The 21,634-nt window shown below is 41.9% G+C and overlaps 1 protein-coding gene across 1 annotated transcript in view; it reads left to right on the plus strand.

Annotated features, from left to right (window-relative positions):
* The window catches only part of SLC22A3 (solute carrier family 22 member 3), an 86,529-nt gene that overhangs the window by 32,597 nt on the left and 32,298 nt on the right, over positions 1–21,634 (plus strand). The window contains exons 2-5 of the mRNA XM_040628027.1: positions 8,708–8,811; positions 11,761–11,915; positions 13,382–13,550; positions 14,414–14,531. Of these exons, the coding sequence (XP_040483961.1) occupies positions 8,708–8,811; positions 11,761–11,915; positions 13,382–13,550; positions 14,414–14,531 (546 nt within the window). The remainder of the gene's footprint in view (positions 1–8,707; positions 8,812–11,760; positions 11,916–13,381; positions 13,551–14,413; positions 14,532–21,634) is intronic.

Here is a 21,634-nt window from a genome sequence, read left to right on the forward strand (position 1 = left end):
TCAGCCTTCAGGCATCTCCCTGAGGCCAGTGGACCATCGGCATCTCAGAGCAGCCACGGCGGGGTAGGCCTCCTCTCTTCTCCCATCTCCTGCCTCCTGTTGGTGAGTCCGAACCAGGAGGCTTCAGTTCCTTGCCACGTCTGTGTTGTCAGGCCCTCTCAGCCTGGGCAGCCAGCACATTTGAGGGCCCAGGCTGCCCCTGGGCAGGTGTACCACGTTGCACAGAAGGCGTTCACGCTGAATTCCTTGGCCCAGGCAGCATGGTGCTGGCCTTTCCAGTGAGAGAAAGATCCATGTCTTCTCCAGGACGCTACACCAGGGAAGCAGGATGGACCACCGAGGGAAATGCAGCCATGCAGATCTAGATCCGGTACGCGGAGTGCACCCCTGAATTCCAACGGGCTTGGACCAGGAAGGGAGAGCTGTCTTTTTTTTTTTTTTTTAATAATGCTTCATTTTATACAGAAACTTTGAAAATATCCCGATTGATATGTGTATTAGTTTCCTAGGGCTGGCATCACAAATTACGACAAACTGGGTTGTGTTAACAGCAGAAATTCAATGTTTCATCATTCTGGAGTCCGTAAGTCTGGAGTGTGATTTCAGAGGCTTGCTCCCTCCAAAATCTCTAGAGGAGAATCTGCTCCTTGCCTCTCTATTACCTTCTGGTGTTGGTGGCTCTTAAGGGCTGAGATATATTCATCCCCCCTCCCAAGTCATACGTACCTCAGACTGTGACGGTATTTGGAGATAGGATCTTCAAGGGGAAAGTAAGCTAAAATGAAGTCATCAGGGTGCGCTCTAATCCAAATGGCCAATGGCCTTGTTAGAAGAGGAGGTCAGGACACAGACACACACACAGGGAGCCCATGCAAAGGCATGGGGAGAAAGTGGCCATCTCATGTCAAGATGAGAGGCCTTGCTAACCCTGTTGACACCTTGATCTCAGACTTTCAGCCTCCAGAATGCAGACACGATAAACTTCTGTTGTGTCAGCCGCATGCTGAGGTGCTTTGTCAGGGCAGCCCCTCAGATGAATGCGCAGGTGACCCTTGTGTCCTTAGCGGGCACCTCCTCCGCCTTCCCATGGTGCTCTCCCCGTGTGTGAGTCTGTGTCTCTGTTTTCTCTTCTTATAAGGACACCAGTCACAGGATCAGGGCCCCACCTGATCCAGTATGACCTCATTCTGACTAATTACATCCGCAAAGACCCTATTTCTAAATAAGGTCATATTCTGAAGATCGAGGCAGACAAAAATTAGGGAGGGGCACTATTCAATCCAGTATGATATGTAAAAATTAACCATCCCTGGCAGGTAGTTACATAGCTGAGAACCTCTATGCCAGTGGGTTTCAATCTCAGCTGCTCATTAGACTAGATTCTGATTGGATTGGTCTGGAGGGGGCTTAGACATTTTTTTCAATTATCCTAGTAATCCCAAAGAGCAGCCAGTGTGGAAAACCACATTTTAAAACCACCAGTAATGTCATTTATTATTATCATTATCGTTAAACACTAATCCTAATGCAAATGATAACATTTATCAGGCATTTAATATATCTCAGGCATTGGGTAAGTACATATTTTATTTCAATGATATTGTCAGTCCCATCCTGTCCCTCATTTTATAGTTGGGGACACAGTGGGCCGAAGAGGTCAAGGACACAGAGCTAGCAGTGGTAGACGACCAGATGGCTGACCCCACACTGTGGCTCGCCTGCCCTTGGATGTGCACAATGCAGAGCCTCTCATCGTCCTCTGGTCTGTAGACGTCCTTAGTTATGCAGAGAAATCATAAACACTTTAAGATGAGTCACTGCATGTCTTCTCTACAAAGAAATAAAATGGTTTGAGCTTCTAAGATTGGAGGGTGAGTGATGGAGCATAAGTTCATCAACAACTAGATGTTATTGCTATTATAGTAAATTCAGTTTTGCGTTTTTCCTAATTTCACAAGCCCAGACAAAAAACCATGCACTTAAAGAACATCTTTCCATTATATTTTGAGGTTTATCTGCTTAGCCATACCTGAAGGCATGGCTATTATCACCCTTGCAGGACAGGTAAGGTGACAGCTTATATGAGCCTTTTCTTACTTATGGCGCCTCTTCATGCCAGGTCACATGGCATACCAGGTGTTCTAGGTGATGATGGCAGATGTTAGGTTTCCTCTCCCATCTCCTGGTCTTGCTCTCATCTCCCTGGAATCTTGTTCTGTCCCGGGGCTGGGACATCTGTTCTGGGCCTTTCCATTTGCGACCTTGCAGATTCTTCCTCTGTCCTCTAGAACTTCCTCCTCCCTGTGTTCTGAACTCTCTTGATGTCTCTAGTTTCCTGAGAAAGAAACTGTCCCATCCCTGGGACCCGCACTGCATTCCCTGTTGGGTGGAATAGAGACAAGTGGTTCTCAGCTTCAAATCGGAGCTTGACACCCCCCATCTGCTGCAGGCAGACCTGAACCTCATTAGCATTCGTGCTCCTGTGACTTCGGCTGCCCATCACTCTGCTCAAATACCTTTCTCCCCCGCCCCCACTTTTTTCCTTCTAAGTCCAGCTCATTGTTGAAGGATCTGATTATGTCCCACCTTCTTCATGTATCTGACTGCTTTGGACCCACCAGTCATTTCTTTTTCTGAGGCTGTCCTGCATTTTATAGTCAACCTCTTTCAGTTCTGATCTCAGGTGCTCCACATTTACGTTGACCTTGGCTCTCTAAAGTAATAAGCTCCTCACAGAGGCAGAAACAAAGTGTGCAGATCGACTGGTCCTTCTCCCAGCCTCATCTGTATATGCACACCACTGGAAGCTTCTGTAAATACCTGATGATTAGTTCTTACAGCTGCAGTTTATTGTGATGGTTTGTACATATCAGAAGATCATTAACTGTTTCATAGTAAGATGCCCATGTCAGAGTGCCTGGGTGGCTCAGTTGGTTAAGCGTCTGACTCTTGATTTCAGCTCAGGTCATGATCTCAGGGTCATGAGATCAAGCCCTGTATCAGGCTCCACACACATGGAGTCTGCTTAAGATTCTCTTTCTCTCCCTCTTCCCCCTCCCTGCCCTGTTCACACTGTGTCTCTCTCTAAAAAAATTAAAAATGCCCATATAAGTGATCAGGTAAATTTTAAAGAAATTTTCATTATGACTAGAATTACTAACGTTATCCTTTCCCCTCATGGAAGCCCAGCCCACGTTATTTTCTTTATGATGACAGTAATATTTAACTGTTATTAGGCTCTGTTATGGTGGCTTGGTGTTGACTAGCAATGGAACCTGCCCATGGAGGTCGATGTGTAATTGGCCGATGCTAAATGTAGCCGGGGCACCCCACACCTGACGTCAAACCAAAGGCACATATGCTGTTTTGAATACTGATGAAGAGTCTAATGGCCACTATTTTGAACTGAAAGCTGATCAGGAATGGTTCGACTGACAACTGATCCTTAGAAGATGGAAACAAAGGCACGTATGTCTGGTCATTTGATGTCAGCACTACGAACAATTCCCGCAGCAGTACAAACAACTAAGAGGACTATTCCTCACAGATGTGACTGAGGTCAGATGATGCGATGTCCTCTAACCTTAGACCCTCTTACCTGACAGTTTGTTCCAGAGACAGCTGTGGAAAAGCCAGCCTCTGGTCCTCCAGGTCCACTCTCTGTGGCTTAAGGAGCAGGCAAGTCCCTTCCTGAGTTTCTAAGTCTTTTGTACACCTGCATTATTTTTACCTTACTTATCACCTTTGACCTTTGTATACTGGAGAAGTTCTGTTGCTCTAATCCTAAGGATGATTTAGAAATTGAACTTTAACATGTATCTAACAGTAACTTGTCCCAGCATTTTTTATCATTGTAGCTCAAATTAACACAATGTCTATTTGGATTGTAACAACTAGGAAAAGCTGAGAAATACCCCTAGTTAGAAGTCCTTCAAAAGTATCTAATTAGGCTGGAGTTGTGCTTTCTGCAAAATGAAGCAGGGTAATCCTTCCAACATTACATGAAGAGTTATTTGAGTGTTTTATCAGATCGGCTTTCTGCTCATGCCAAGGGGAGTAATTCTCTTTGTGTAAAAGTTATTTGAAGATTAGTAATGAACAGAATGGGTACACATGGATTTATGAGTATTTAAAAATAGTTTTTGAATGTCTTTGCATGTGTACACTTAAAAAATAAAAAGGAGATATCTCACTTGTTCTTGATAAATTGCCTTAGGAGAAAGACATACATGCTTGTGTCCTTGATTCAGACTTTGATGAGTTTGACGAGAGGTAGGTTTTAGGTCTCTCTGGGAACTACAACAAACTTTTAGTATTTTATTTCAGGAAAAAGTCCTTAGCCTATGAAGCTCATGGGCTTCATTGCCTGTTAACCTCTCTTTAAACTTGAAAACATATCACCGACCCAGAGCTGTTACCGTAGCAGACAGTGAGCTCAGAGCTGATTAGGAGGCAAGGGTCCGCCTCCTGGATGTATGAGTTAGAGCCAAAATCAAGCCCCTGAATCCTTGTGTCTGCTGTGCTGGTCCCTATACTGGAAACGTGTGTGTGTGCACGTGTGCGCATGCATTTCCTCACAGGTACACAATTTGAGTTAATGTATTTTGTACTTTTGATAAATAGCAGGCTCCCAGTCATAAAAGCAGAAACCAGTCTGGGTATTTCAAGCAGCAAGGGATTTAGTAAAAGGATTTGGATTTGAGTTGTTTGGGAAGGGCTAGAACAGCACTGAGGGGAGAGATCAGGAAGGACAGCACCTGCAGAGCCCTTGCCCTGCTCCAAGGCATTACAGAGCCTGTGGGCCAGTATCCCTTACGCCTCAATGTGGACGGGGAGTGGTTAGAAACACTGACTGACCTCTACAGCCACCAGCCACTGTTGTCACTGCCCCGATTAGAGCTGGAACTGCTGCCATATCCAGAAGCAGAGTCACCACTACCTTCTTCCTGTTTTCTGATCTTGCACTTACTCTCCCCTCCCCCACTGGCAGAGCCTAAATAGAACCTTGCTGGCAAAGGATCCTGGGAAACGTACTTTCCACACCTCCAGCACAGAGAGCTGACAGTATGTATCCCAGATGGCATCATAGTACTTTAGAGAATGTTATCACAGAACTTTAGCCACTTAGATGTTTATTTTCAGTTAAAATATGAAAAATATTTATTTTAATGTGAAATATGAAAAATCCTCTGACAGTTTCTCTTATGGGAGAGTGAAGAAGATAATCAGTTTATGTTAAGAATATTTTGTGGATTCAAAGACTGTGGGGGGATATTTAAATTCATACAATTCAAAAGCAGCTGAACAAATTCATTGAAAGGATAGCTCTTGATGGGCCTTGCTATGTCATCTATGAAAAGCTTGCCTGCATCCCTAACTAATCCAGTTATCTGAAGCACAGATGGAGGAGGCAAATTCTAAAATCTTTGGGAATTTCTACTTGACACTGGCTGCACTTTTCTGAAGCAAAATGTTTTCTCTGGCATTTAAATCACCTGTTTGATTTCTAAGATCTGATATACTTTTATTCTTGTTGCATTCTTTTGTTTGTTTTTATTAAGTTTTTATTTTAATTCCAGTGGAGTTAACATACAGTGCTATGTTACTGCCAGGGTACGATATAGTGATTCAGCAATTCCATACGTCACCAGTGCTCATGACAGCAAGTGCCCTCCTTCATCCCCATCACCTATTTCACCCATCCCTCCATCCACCTCCCCTCTGGAAACCACCAGTTTGTTCTCTAGAGTTAAGAGTTTGTTTCTTGGTTTGTCTCTCTCTCTCTCTCTCTCTCTCTCTCTCTCTTTGTTTTGTTTCTTAAATCCCACATATGAGTGAAATCATATGGTATTTGTCTTTCTCTAACTAACTTATTTTGCTTACCATTATACTGTCTAGCTCCATCCATGTTGTTGCAAATGGCAAGATTTCATTCTTTTTTATGGCTGAATAATATTCCGTTGTGTATATATACCACATGTTCTTTATCCATTCACCTATCGATGGACACTTGGGCTGCTTCCATAGTTTGGCTATTATAAATAATGCTGCCTTAAACATAAGGGTGCATATATCCTTCTGAATTAGTGTTTTTGGATTTTTTGGGTAGGTACCCAGTAGTGGATTACTGGATCATAGGGTAGTTCTATTTTTAACTTTTTGAGGAACCTCCATACTCTTTTCCACAGTGGCTGCACCAGTTTGCATTCCCACCAACAGTGCAAGAGTGTTCCTTTTTTTCCACATCCTTGCCAACACTTGTTTCTTGAGTTTTTGATTTCAGCCATTCTGACAGGTGTGAAGTGATATCTCTTTGTAGTTTTGATTTGTGTTTCCCTGATGATGAGTGATGTTGAGCATCTTTTCATGTGTCTGTTGGCCATCTGGATGTCTTCTTTAGAGAAATGTCTGTTCATGTCTTCTCATTTTTTTTAATTTTTAAAAAAATTTTAAAATTATTTGAGAGAGAAAGAGAGCAGGGGGAAGGGCAGAGGTAGAGAGAGAAGCAGACTTCCTGCTGAACATGGAGCCTGATGTGGGGCTTGATCCCACAACCCTGAGATCATGACTTGAGCCATAGGCAGATGCTTAACTGACTGATCCACCCAGGTGCCCCTCATGTCTTCTGCTCATTTTTTTAAATTGGATTATTTGTTTTTGGGTTTTGAATTTTGTAAGTTCTTTGTATAGTTTGGGTACTAACCCTTTATAGGATTTGTCATCTGCAAATATCTTCTGCCATTCAGTAGGTTACCTTTTAGTTTTGTTGACTGTTTCCTTTGCTGTGCAGAAGCTTTTTATTTTGATGTAGCCCCAATAGTTCATTTTTGCTTTTATTTCCCTTGCCTCAGGAGACACATCTAGAAAAATGTTGCTACAGCCAATGCCAGAGAAATTACTGCCTGTGCTCTCTTCTAGGATTTTTATGGTGTCAGGTCTCATATTTAGGTCCTTAATCCATTTCAAGTTTATGCTTGTGTATGGTGTAAAAAAGCTGTCCACTTTCATTCTTCTGCATGTGGCTGTCCTCTAAGTACATTCTCTACACATTTATTTCCAATGGGAAATTATTTCAGATAATTAACGTTTGCAGGTTTACTTAAAATAAAATTGTTGTGCCCGAGAAAGCAGTACCTAAATCGTTGATAAAACTCCTTTAAATCGCCACAGTTCCTACTGCCATGTGTCTATGTAAATCCTTTTTACTTTTTTAATCTCCATAAGTCTTCCCAACAATTCTGTGAGGCGGGCCAGCTACTCATGCTCCTGTTTTCTTCCAGCTATGTTAAGTGACAGAACATTAGCTGCAGAACCAAGACAAGAAGTTGGATTCCATAAATAAGTGTGACAGTTTGCTTATGAATGTGTATTTACGAATGCTCTTCAAGCTGGGGGTGAGAGCTTGCCCTTTGGACGTACACACAGCCAATTACAGGGTGGAGGGCTGGGGTCCTTTGAAGGGAATCCATGGTCGAGGGCCTCAGCTCACGTAGGTCCAGAATGGATCTTCCTGTGAATATGTGTGCGATGAGGATGCAGATCCTTTTTCCTAATTCCTTCTCCCACTTTGCTAAAGGAATCCTACCTCTGTCCCATCCCTCTGTGATGCACTGACCTGAGGTTTAAAAATCCGGGGGGGACCGAATAACAGGACAGTTTGGACTATTGGTTTGGGTGTTAAGAAGGTAATGAAGAAAGAAAGTAAATGACCCTAATGATTTGATTGAACAACTTTTTGTAAGTGCGGTGGTTTCCTTTTCCTTCCTTGCAGCAAGACTGTGGGAGAACCTCAATGGCCTGTTGGTTAATAGAAAAGCAAAACTAATTTTGATGATAGATCGCTGTGTGAGTCTCAGCATGTGACTGAAAGGGAGCCAGAAGAACTGAATGGTGTTGCTCTAACAAAACCCTCTCCAGTCTCGTTAATTTGCTTATACAAACAAGTTTTCCTGGCACATAAATTTTTAAAAATGAAAAAAGGGAACAGAATTGATGTTTAACCTTAACTGGTTCTGGTAATAAACAATCTTCCTCTGCACATTACATAAACTAGCTGGAAAACCCCAGGCTTTCTTAGCATTCTTCTAGAGATACAGAGGTGCATTTCCAACAAAATGTTATTCCCATGCAATAAATCTTTTTCAAAAGTCATCATATTTTCTGTTTTTGTCCATTGTGGTCTAGTAACAGTAATTATAACCCCATGAGAAAGGTTGCAAATATTTAGAGACGTTGTCAGAGGGAAAAGTTTTTTAAATTAAATGTCAATTTATATACATACTTTTTACACGCAGAAATATTTATTTACCCCATCGTTAATGCAGTACACATTAACGCAAAACACAATAAAACATTTTCTACACGTAATATTAGGATGCAGGTATGTGGGAGTGGAAATAAGAATTCAGAGAGAAAAAAAGATTGATTTCAAATTGAGACTATCGAACAGCTTGTTTTTACTGCATGATGGTAGGTGGCCAAGGCTCTGTTATTTAGACTGTTGGATACAGTGAATTACATCTTTGGCAGTTATTGAAACTGACAAAACATTTATATATCAGTGTAAAAATATGCATGTGATACATTTAAAAATTTTAAGGAGTGTTTGGGCAAAAATGTTTAATGATCGCTGATTTGGATGGAATATCAGTTGCCTTGCGTATAAGCAGGGTCACATGTCTCCCATGTATTTGCTTTGTTTTCCCAGTTTGACCTCGTGTGTGTCAATGCTTGGATGCTGGACCTCACACAAGCCGTCCTAAACCTGGGCTTCTTGGCCGGAGCCTTCACCTTGGGCTATGCAGCAGACAGGTAGGCACGGATATGACAGCCACTGACAGCACTAGAACATGGTACATATGTGTGGAGATGAAAATGTTTAGTGTTAACCACTAGAAAACACTTTTTGCTAAACTTGGAAAAAATCTTAATTTCTCTACTTGCGCCATTCATGCTTATTTGGTTGGACAAATTCTCTCCTTGTTCAACTCCATCTCCTTACTCCTTGAACTGCACAAATAGATGGGGCTGCTCCCAGTGAGTCTGCAGGCATCTGAGTGGAAACACACACCAGAAAGGCAGTAACTTCATCGTGGGGCAGATGGCTGGCTGGCTGAACGCTGCGGAGTTGATTCCCTGGGCTTCCATAACTCACTGGTTGGGGTCTGATTAATTTAATCAGAGTTGGCCCCTTCCAAATATGTTTCATTTAATTTTTTTGAAGAAATCCTTGTATTTTATTCTACGAGTTAAAAACTCTGCAAAAAGGAGTTTTTTGCGAAGACCATTAAAAGAATTTTATCTGCTATGTAACATTCATAAATATACTAGTTAATGGCAGATACGGTGAGTGTGTATATTGAAGATAGTTATGCTTTCTATTCAAATATTCCTGTTTCAAACATTATTGATGTTGGTTATTGTATTTTGATTGACTATTCCTTTATCCCAATTCTAACTATGAAAATATGTGCAGTAATTTAATTATTCCTTCTATACCCGTTAGGACAGGGGTAGGAAAGCTTTGGCCATTGGACGCATCTGGCTGAATGTTGCTCTGGTCACTCTAGCCCAGCCTGGGTGGATCCTTGTGACCATGCCTGAGGTGCGCAGTGCTAAAGGTGCCTTCTGGAGAACTGCCCACTACCATTAATTATCTAATTGGAGACAATAAAATGCCCCAAATTCTTTAGCCAATAGATGGTCTGCATTTGACCAGACCAGGACTTCAAAGTGGGCAGAGTCTTTGGTTTCTTTTTCTGCTCTTTTATCTGTCTCTTAGTTTTCTCTTGCAGCCCCCTGCTACCCTCTTCTGCATGTGACTTTCTCCTTAATCCTTGTGTCTGATGCTCTTTCCCTGTCTTTTATCCATGTCTTTTTCTACAGTTTCTTCTTATAGCCCTTCCCATTCATCTTTCTTTTTTTTAATGTTTTTTTATTATATTATGTTAGTCACCATACAGCACATCCCTGGTTTCCGATGTAAAGTTCGATGACTCATTAGTTGCGTATAACACCCAGTGCACCATGCAATACGTGCCCTCCTTACTACCCATCACCAGTCTATCCCATTCCCCCACCCCCTCCCCTCTGAGGTCCTCAGTTTGTTTCTCATAGCCCATAGTCCTTCATGCTTCATTCCCCCTTCTGATTACCCCCCTTTCTTTATCCCTTTCTTCCCCTACCGATCATCCTAGTTCTTATGTTCCATAGATGAGAGAAATCATATGATAATTGACTTATTTCACTTAGCATTATCTCCTCCGGTGCCATCCATGTTGCAGCAAATGTTGAGAACTCTTTCTTTCTGATAGCTCCATTGTATATATGGACCACAACTTCTTAATCCAGTCATCTGTTGAAGGGCATCTCGGTTCCTTCCACACTTTGGCTATTGTGGACATTGCTGCTATGAACATTGGGGTGCATATGGCCCTTCTCTTCACTACGTCTGTATCTTTGGGGTAAATACCCAGTATTGCAATGGCTGGGTCATAGGGTAGCTCAATTTTTAACTTTTTAAGGGACCTCCACACTGTTTTCCAGAGTGGCTGTACCAACTTGCATTCCCATTCATCTTTCTTTTCTTAATCTCCCCACACATCACTTTCTCCCCTAGCTGGCTATGACTCACAATGGAAAGATATCTTGTCAACATGTATTTCTGATTTAAACATTAGGTTTTGCTGCTTCTACATGTTTCTCTCTCACAATCGGTAAACATATCTCCAAATAAAAGTAACTCAACTAAAGGAGGGAGGCTTTTCCTACCTACATCCTAGCAGGGGACTGAGTGGCCGTCCTCGGAGATGACTCAATGCTTTGGAGAGGAAGACAGACCCATGAATGAGTCTGCCTCACCGCATGGCTAGCCATCTGTCAGCAACTTCTCTCCTTCATGTCACTGAAGGGAAGGACAAGAAATAATTTAACAGGCCACATATCTATGAGAGGACAGTGTAGGAAGGACAGACAGTGAATTTCAAAACCTAGATAAACCAAGACTGCTTCTGTCTCCACTCTGCTGACCGAAGCAAGATGCTGCATATGTGAATTTGGTGGGAATTTCTATGGGAAAATGTTTCTGAATCAAATCTCTTAAAGGCCGTGGGTGACAGGCTTCCACCAGCCAATAATTTGGCACAGCTATGCTGAACCACTTAACATCAGAATCCCAGAATATGGCACACAATAATGTGTGCCCTTTGCCTACACTTCTAATAATAGTTGTGTAAGTGGTGAGGATAAAATGCAGAACTTGAGAACAGCTCACATGGGTTGTGAACTTCATAGTTTGTAAGAAGCTTTCACATTAACATTTCCTTTGAGCCTCTACAACCTCACAGTAGAAAGGGAGGAGGAAAAATACAACCCACAAACAAACAAACACAATCTGGGTCTTGGATTGCTGAAGACATGGACCCAAGGTTGCATGACTGGCTGATGCTTGAGCCAAAACTGAAGCCTAGGCCTGGGACCATCTTTCTTTCCCCCTTCCACGCCATTCACAAAAATGCTCTAAAGTGTCCAAGCAATCCCAAAGAATACAATCCGTGCTTTACATTTTTGTCATGTCATTTCAGAGGCACATGTTCTTATTTGCCCTGGTTTTGGTATAAAACAAAATGTAGAATTTTCAACAGTCTTAAAACCAAAATTTCTGTACTTAAACCTCTTTTAACCACACTTCTAATGATAGTCTTTCTCATTGTGTCGAAGGAAACGTTGAAGGTGACTTCTTCCTCTCTCTTTCTCAAAAAGGTACGGCAGACTAGTCATTTACCTAATATCCTGTTTCGGTGTTGGCGTCACCGGTGTTGTGGTGGCATTTGCACCAAATTTCCCTGTGTTTGTGGTCTTCCGCTTCCTACAAGGTGTGTTTGGAAAGGGGACGTGGATGACCTGCTACGTGATTGGTAAGACATTGCTCCGCCTCTGTGTCTCTGTGACAGCCAGGGGCAGGTGGCTGGGTGGTGCCAGCCAGTCAGCCCTCCTGGGGCTCGCATACGGAGGCTTGGCGGCTGCCACAGTAATGATCCCTGCAAATAGGAAGGTGTGGGGGTGAGATTCTGACTCTTGAGAAATTAAAACGCCACCTTGCCAAATATGGAATATCACAAAGTACTTGGGTGAACCACTTCCTAGCACAGCCATACTCCTAGCACATTGTTGCTTTGCTTTATCAGAGATGAATTTTTAGCAGTTCTTGAAACATTTTTAAAGCATTTTCTGTGTATTTCTGATAGGGTTTGAGATGACATTCCTATGTTCTCAAATACGATTTCTAAATTCTACTGCTTTTGTTCAAGTGGAGAACTTTTTACCATGAAGGAGATCTGACCTAAAAACGAGAAGCTCATTTGTGAACCTTTGTCTCTTTCATAACTAGAAAGTTTGACCTTCTGGGTATGAAAGAAAGAAAAACTTCCCGTTGCTCTTTGCTCATTTTACTGGGGAAAGTCCTGGCTGCTACTTTGGTTCTGTCTCTAGTGATGTCCAGGACCAGCTACCTACTCTAAGGGTCACGGTGGATTTGTGAGCAGGGAGAGGCAAAAACTCCTTTCGATTATTGCTCCAGATCATTAGGCTTCTAGTCCCTTCCATTACTGCTAGACAATCCCTCCCCAAGCAGTGCCCACTTTGGGGACCCTTGGAAGATTTTTTTATGGGCGGGGAAGGAGGGAGAGTGCTGGGAGGTTGCCTGTCATTGGCTGGGGCAGAAGGGATACCTTTGGAACATGAAGCATTTTTAAGGAGATCTGAGTCTAAGTAAATTTCAAAGCTCTGATGGTAGGGCACGACTAAGGTAGCATATCCCAGGATGATTGGAATAGAATTAACAACAAATAGAAATGGATGAGTTTGGAGGAGATGGAGAAAGGGGGAAGGATGCCAGCAGTAAAATTCCCCATGTGATTTTTAAAGAATTACCACATAAATGGAAAGTCCAACACTGTGGAGAGAATTATCATTGGATAGAAACTATGTGGTGATCTTGAAAAAATTATTTGTAGAATTCTAATGCTCATAAATAATCTCTTAAAGAGACTATAATATGCAAATCTTTAGAAATATAGACATCTAGCCAGTTTATTCTAGCTCTGTGTTGATAAAATAGTCATCATTTAAGAACACATATGTTCTTTGTATACCCAGAAGAGTGCTGGGCTGGGTGTGTGGGATGAGCCTGGAATGTGCTTTCAGGTAACTGGCAGGGAAGAGAGCGAGCAGAAAGCATGGCTCCACCGCGAAAGACTTGGTACCTTTAAGAGTTCTGTAGCATTCTAGCAATGCCAATGGATATGACAGATGTAACATCTCTGTTTGTTTATTTTGGAGCTGATCTTGAGCTTCCCTAACCTCTGTGTTTGTTTTCCTTCAGTAACAGAAATAGTAGGTTCAAAGCAAAGGAGAATTGTGGGAATTGTGGTCCAAATGTTCTTCACCCTTGGAATCATAATTCTCCCTGGAATTGCCTACTTTATCCCAAATTGGCAAGGGATCCAGCTAGCCATAACGCTGCCCAGCTTTCTCTTCCTCCTTTATTACTGGTAAAGTGGTTTTGGTCATTATTGAATTTATTCTTATTCCACAGAAATATAGAATTTGCACTTCTAAACAACCACAAAAATGAAAGCAACTAAGGAGATTTCCTAACATCTCCGGAGTGACTATTGGCTTTGGGAATTTCTAGAGAATTTGAGAATTTACGGAGAGTATTCTTTGTCTAACAGTTGTTAATTAAATAAGTTAATAAAGTACCCAAACAGAAAATTCTATATAGAGTATTAATTATGTTTTATCTTGTAATATCTTCGTGAACACTATAAGGCAACGAACCATATCTGCCAATATTTCAACATGCAAATTAAATGCAATGAAATCGATTTGCTTCTCTGTGTTCTATTAAGCAAATTAATATTATTTAGGAATCTCCTGAGGAATAAGGAAATGTTAAGAGCAAGAAGCAATTATCAGAAAAATACAGGTTATATGCATTTGACTCTTACTGTAGTGAAAATATTTTGATCATTCCTCTAATTTAATTTTAATATATGGGGCAATCAGTTTACATGAATTGGGTCTTCACCCCTTCCTAAATGCTCATTAAATCCCAGTTCTCTTCATGTGTATAATCAAGGACACTGTGTTCTAGGACAGCCTGGGTTTACAAGAACAATGCAATATTGATTATTTTTATTATGACCAATGATCCAGTTATCAAGTGAGCATTTTTCCCTTCCATTATAAATTTTCTCAAATAATCTATGTTGCAGAGAGCCTATTCTAAACTCTCAGAATCTCCCAACCTTGTACCTAATCCCAAGATCTGTTTTGATAGAGAAACTCAAGTCATTAACTTTTAAGTTTTGAAATTACTAGACATAACTCAAAAAAGTCTTCTTCTTGCCAGGGTGGTTCCTGAGTCTCCCCGCTGGCTGATTACTCGGAAGAAAGGAGATAAAGCATTGAAAATCCTAAGGAGCATTGCCAAGTGCAATGGGAAATATCTCTCACCAAATTACTCTGAGGTAATCTTACTTGTTACTAGTAGCAAGCATTGTTGAGTGGGTGAGTTGATTTGTCTCTTATGTACATATTATCAAAGAGCTGACTAAATCATTTTTAGTTTGGCTTTAAAAAGGGGGGGAAAAACCTTTGGGAAAAATCACAAGGTGCACTAAAGAAGACATGGTTGTGGAATTGTGATAGCACCAGAGTGAAGGTCAACTGGTCCCTTGGCCCATGTTTCAATTGTTGCACCATGTTGCTCGAATTGTTATACTTAACTTACCATAGGCCTGTACTATGAAGTCATTCATTCATCCCACTTTGCACAAACTATAAATCTTTTCTTGACATTCAGGGTAGTCTAAAGATTTGTCTTTAAATGTAATCTTGGAAATACTATCTATCTGAATGAAGCCTACTTTTCCTCCCTCCCTTGTTTTCTCCCTCCATTGTTTTCTTCTTCTTCTTCTTCTTCTCCTTCTCCTTCTCCTTCTCCTTCTCCTTCTCCTTCCCCTCCTCCTCCTCCTCCTTCCCCTCCTCCTCCTCCTCCTCCTCCTCCTCCTCCTCCTTTTTTCCAGCAAAGGCTTTTTGGGTCCTTCTGTATCACTACATTAAGAGAAATGGTAGGGACTCAAGTTCATTCTTTGCTCTTTGGAATATTTGCTATGCCTTTGAAGACATACAGATATATCTGAGATAACACCTGAATAATTAGAGAATAATATATAAAAATATATGGCAATGCTTTACTGTGAAGACGAAGTAACAGAGGGATTATTCTAAAACAAATATAAGAATAATTTTTGGAAGATATGAATCTTTGATAAAAACCTTGACGAATATTAGGTTGCTAACATCATTTTTTTGTTTTTTTTGTTTTTGTTTTGTTTTGTTTTGTTTTTGTAGCACTCAGTGGGTTTTGATAGAACATTTTGGGGAAAAAAACAAGCTTTGTTAGTTTTCTTGTCATGTCCCCAACCTCCCACAACTTGGCCAGAGATATTTGGATTTCTACCTTTTTCCTTCCCTCTTACATTCAGTGGCAAGCAGTAGCCTCTGTGTTTACAGAGGCTTCAATTGACCAGTCAACATTGGTTTATAATGACGTACCTTGGGCTTTACAGACCACATACAATGCAGTAAAGATAAAATATGAACTGTTTTAACCATGAAGATGAGTCGATCCTTGTTCTTTGAGCACATTTGGGCTGTGGATTCATTTTAGGGAAAAAATATCCCATTGCCCTCTCCCCTTGCTCAAATCACATTAACCTTGGTCTTCACCACTGGATCAAATGTATGATAATCTGCACTCAGTTTTAATAGTCAAATAAATATTTTTGCTCTTCGTTCAGCAGTATCCCAAAGACGTTGCATGTGTAGTCCCAGAGTTAAGCATATGTCAGATTGACATCAAGGTTTTTAAAAATAGAGAAAAGACAGTGTGTGCTGACAACTTAGGAAGGCAAATGCCACTTATCTAGGCATGTGCTGTGTTATCGTGAGTACTGCTGAGAGGCCGCGGGATGATTCCCAGAAGCAGCTGCTCTTACACATCCCCTGGTGTCTAGTTCAGCGCTGCTCCCGTAGACCCACGGGTGCCCTTCTAATGCATGAGAGCTCTAGAAACATTTTTACAGGGAAGTAGTTCAAGGTTCGACATGGTTGTGCTTGTGAAAGATCATGAACGGTGGATCCCGTGGCTTCCAAGACACGTTAACTCTGGTTTTAAGCAGTTAGATGATCCCCATTTGAAAGCCAGGTTTGAAGTCAGACATGAGTTTCTCTCAGGACTTTAGCACCCGAGCCACCACTGTCCATGATGAGTCCATACTGCGATCGTTTGATGAGCCTCTTTGGTCTTTAGTCTGTAGGTTCCTGTTCTTTTCTTTTCGTTGTAACCTTAGGGTTAAAGAACGCTAGGGTTTCTTTCGGGCTTTTTAAGTAGACTTTTCTGCAGTCTAAATTTGGTTGATTACATCCTTAGGATCCTTTAACATGACCCTCTGTCTCTTGCATTCCCTATCAATCAGTAGGTAGGTCTAGAGCTAAATCAGGTTTAGGTTTGATACTTTTAGCAATCCTCCTTCATAACTGGCTTAGTACATTTCCATTAAGAGACACCTCGAGTCTGCCTGTCTTCTCTTTTGTGGTGCTAGCCATTGGTCATCGTTGCCTGCATTTGTTATTTCATCAAAGGTTGCAAATGACAGTATTGATAATATTTCCATTTTATCATTATGCCTTCATTGTTACTAGAATATTTACGTAAAGACTAACTGCTTCCATCAATTGTTTGGTGACACTGAGATACAGTTCTTATAGGAAAGGCAGGATACATGTGTAATTCTTTCTTTCTTTTCAAAATAACGAGTTGGTTCCCTGCATTCTCCAAAAGCAATCAATGATTGTGTGCAGTGGGGGTTTTTGAAGCCTCTTTAGGAATGCCTGGACTTATACCTACTGCCTATATTTCAGTCCTTCACAGATTTTGTTATTATCCTTATTGGTGCTCAAATTGCCCCATCTTTGGACCAACAGGGCTCATCTTTGATTATTCTGGGGTCTGTCTGCCACACCCCTAGACGTTCCAGAATGCTTCTTTGCTCTTTAGCACGATGAGATTGTCCAGGCTCATCTTGTAGGGTCTCACCCTTGGAATCACCCACTTCTCAAAGGGTGCTTTGAGTTTTGAAACAAATGTCTTCAAACTGAACCTATCCATCTTCAACCTTTTAAAAGTGTGTAACCTAAGCAGAAAAGCAAAGCATTGTCTTTGAAAAGAGAAGAAATTAACATTTCAGTTTAAAACTCCTTGCTGATAGCAGAATTCAGTCAAATTATAGGCCAAACCATAATTTTCTGTTTCAGAGATCCCAGTGTTCCCACAAAGAATAATAATGTGCAAACTTCCTCTTTACAGTATTCAGAAGTACTTACCAATAGTGCAGGAATTTTACATGAGACGCAACACCAAAATCAATCCTATTATGGCTTCTATGTACCACTATCAATTACTCATATTTTGGTGACTCAACTAGCTAACTAATTGACCACATCACTGTTGGGGTCATCTTGAAACCTTATGTTTACATAGTCACTTCAAACCTTCTGCATCCTTTTGCTGCCTTAGCTGGTATCCCTGCTCTCTGGATATAACCTCAAGGACCCACATGCCCAAGGCTGATTGCCCAGCACTCTGCCTTCACTTTTCATAAAACCTCTTTTCAGTAAATCCCGCCTTTTAGAAGAAGTTATTATCATGGAAGTTACCGCATCCTCCAAGACCGGTCCAAATCCCACTTCATCCTAAAGGTGCACATCACAGGTTGCAGTGAAGCTAGAATGACTTGGAAAGGATCTGCTTGATGCATGTGGGAGACCTGGCAGTGATGCTGTCTTCCTTAGCCTCCTCCCAACCCCAGTCTGTTCCATCCCTGGCACCAGAGATCCTGGTCTGTTTTAGGGGGGATGGAAAGACCTAGCTTAACATGATGCTCTGTATTACAGAAGAGAACCTAAATTCACCACAAACCAGGGCTACACCAGTCCCCTGGGCTTTGTGAATGGAAGGAAGATATGGGAAGAAATCGGTATGATGGATTTCATTGTGATGTTCAACCAGGTGGATTATTCTGAGGGTTGGCTGTCCAGTAAATAATCTCAGTTATATTTCATATGGATGTTACTCATTTCATCGGCGGATAAATTCTGGCTGTCTGTCTCACTGGTCCCTAGGCTTCCATTTGCCAAAATTCCCAGCTAGCTTCTAACTTCATTGAAGCCACAGCTAGAAGCTAGAAACACAGGTGGTGAGAACATCAGGCTCTCTGAATATGCCAACAGTGTAACTATTATTTACTGATAAGAAAAGTCCAAAAATGTAAAACAAATGCAAATGATGCAAGTGGGTGGAACTTAGAAGAAGTTGAAGAAAAGTAGAAAATGGAAAGAATCAAAGTATATAGATACTGGAGAGAATCAAAGGATGGGCTGAGTGTCAAACACTAGGCAATGACCCAATGCAGGACACTTAACTTAGACACGTACATGGGCACCTTTGCAATGTTTAAGTCACACTTGAAAAAAGTCCTTACAGCCCAGGCACAACTGTAGCGCAGCAGTGTGTCCTGATGTCTCCAGAGCAGCCACAGGCATCCTCTGACCTGGGGAGTGTGTCAGTGATCGCTCTGGTCCCTGTCCTGGCCGTCCCCGCAGTTTTGTTCTTAAGGTCAAGTTCTTACATGTTGCAGTTAAATTTCTCCTTGGTATCAGTTTGACATTACTTCCTACCTGTTACCTGTGGTGCGCTGGTTCTTGCCTTACACCTGGTAAGTTACCAATCAATCCAACTTTCCACGCTCAGCCAGTAGACATGGACCAGCACTGTGTGTATGACCGAACAATGCACTGAATGGCGATGCGGGTCTGAAGAGACGGCCATTCCCCTAAAAACTGAATGTGTGTTTGTGAAAATAGATGAGACAGCGGGCAAGTGTTTTAGAGCGCTCAGGCTTTTGATCATAGTAGCCTAGGTCTATGCGAAAGTAGTGGGGAGCTGGGATTGTTGCGCGGTGACCTTCTCTCATCACAAAGTGGTACTGTCTGTGATAGACGCATTCTTGTTCCCAGCTCTTCACCCCTCTCTGTAAGAGGATCCCACATTCCCACTCGCAGCAGTGTCTCTCTGCGGGCAGATAGGTCTCCCCACTGAGTCAGGCTCGGCCATCTGACTTGATGGCCCGAGGTACCAGTTCAGAGCAGAAGCTGTAAAAGCATCATGTGTTTCTGACAGCTCTCTTGCCCTTTCCATCTGCCACAAGAATAGCATATCCTAAATTGGTGTTGTTCCTTCAGCGTGGGTCTCAGAAAGAGAAGAGCCACAACTTGGAACAGAGCTGCTGAGGCTGACCTATAGCCACCGCATGGAATGTGGCCAAGAAATAACTTTTCTCAGTAAACTACAGTCTGCTAAATGTGTCTCAGTGTGCCGCAGCGATCTGAGGGTGTTTGCTTTTAGCCAAAGCTAACTAATGTAGCTGATCATAGCGGCATTGTTTCGATTGCCAGGGTAGGGTTCAGTGATTCAACACATTTTTGTTGTTGATGTAACAGAGGAATGTGGTGGTTTCGATTATTGCTTGAAATATTCATGTCCTCCCCCTCATGTCCATTGGATGAAAATACTTTTGGGTTCCACTGATACTGGGCATGCCAGTGTAACTTGCTTTGGTCCCATGGTAGGTGGAATGTATGTCCTGCCCTTTGGCTTTGAGCTTGACCATGGGAGTTGCTTTGGCTGAAGGTAGGTTACCACCAGACGTGATGCGGTAGAACCGTGAAATGTGCTTGTGTGCTTGGGCTTGCTCTCTGCGCTTCGGCCATCACCATGAGAAGAATATTCCCAGGCTTGTCTCCTGGCCCCAGAGGAGGCTGAGAGGCATTTGGAGTAGAGCTTGTTTAGCAATCCTTCCCCAAACCTAGATCAGCAGTCTCTCTGCCAACCCACAAACATATGAGCTAAATGAGTGCTTATTACTTTATGTCACTAAGATTGATGGTTGTTATGCAGCATTATTTAACCAATATACTGGTGAAATAGCTTTTGTCACTTACTGACCCAGGTTATACAAATACTTTGGTAGTAACTCCGGCTGTGGTTTTGCTTTCATTTTTTTTCCCAAAGGATTTTAAAAGCCCTTATCCTAAAGCCCCCTACTCCTCCACTTCTTGTCTTTGTGTGAGATACGTTCATGGAAAAGAGTATGTTGGAACTCTAGTTAACAAAGAGCCTCTAAGAGCATAGAACTGATTATGTCCCTGTTTGTTAGTGATACTGTTCTTCTCTATCGGCCCAACAACCCTATAAGCCTTGACCATCCTTTCTCTATTTCGATGATATACTTTATACAGTTCATTGTTTGTAGCTAATCTACAACTTATTCAAATACAAGTACCGGGTGTTACATTGGTACCCAGTGATGCATAAACACGCTTGTCGTGGGCAGTTTCCCTATGGCATGTTTAGATAACAGCAAGAACTGACACTTGAGCTTTCTGATCTCAAAGGGTCATCATCGATGATCCCACGTTTAGACAAATATATAAGAAATAGAAAATAGAAAAAGATGAAAACCTCATTAGGTAATGTTAAGCTAAGTTTTAGATTACCTCACTTACCAGAGAGACGTCCAATTCTTAATAGCTGCCATCTTTATTATATTGTAACGAACTGTCATGCAGACACCAATATGTCTACAGAGAGGGACTTTCCAACTTCGGGAATGTCTGTTTATGACATTCCCTTTCAAGGGGGGGGTTTTGTAAACATAATTTTTGTTCTTCCAAAGAAGGAACCACGTCATGATTCTGGCTGTCATGAAGCCCATCTGGGGTGTGGTTTTCAGTCCAGTTATTGTGCTGTCTTTGTTAGTGCTGTGGTTAGTTACCATCTCAGGCTTAGGATGAAACACTGTCTTCACTGAATTCATTTCAAAAGATCCAGAAAAAGTAACTCAGGCCCAGGCAATGCCCAAGGGGAGCTCCAGTCCCAGTTCCCGTGACAAGAGCTGGGAAGGTGTGAGTCTAGAAACTAGTGAAGGATATTGGACAGAAAGTCACTAGAAATTCATACAGTGCTTTCCCTTAATAGGATTAAATCTTCGTTCTTTGACATCACCCAGAATAAATGGTGCCGCTCTTATCAGCAAAGCCATCATCCTCAAAAATGACATATGAAAATGTTTACTGTTTTATGCATGCTACCACATTAACTTTCATTTAGAATATTCTTGAGTGCATAAAAAATGACAGGACATGGGGCACCTGGGTGGCTCAGTTGGTTAAGTGCCCAACTCTTGATTTTGGCTCAGGGTTGTGAGATCGAGCCCCATGTCAGTCTCCTCACTCAGCACCGATTCTGCTTGGGATTCTCTCTCTCCCTCTCCCTCTGCCCCTCCCCCCAGTCATGAGTGTGCTCTCTCTCTCTCTCTGTCTCTCTCTCTCATAAATAAATAAAATCTTCTAAAAAATGACAGGACACTTCATATAGCTAAAGGGGGCCTTTGGAGCTGAGAGTTAATGATAATTTACCTAAATACATTTTCACAAATAGTCTGAGTTC

This window comes from Ursus maritimus, unplaced genomic scaffold (assembly GCF_017311325.1).
Source record: "Ursus maritimus isolate PB19 unplaced genomic scaffold, ASM1731132v1 scaffold_13, whole genome shotgun sequence".
Lineage (NCBI taxonomy): Eukaryota > Metazoa > Chordata > Mammalia > Carnivora > Ursidae > Ursus > Ursus maritimus.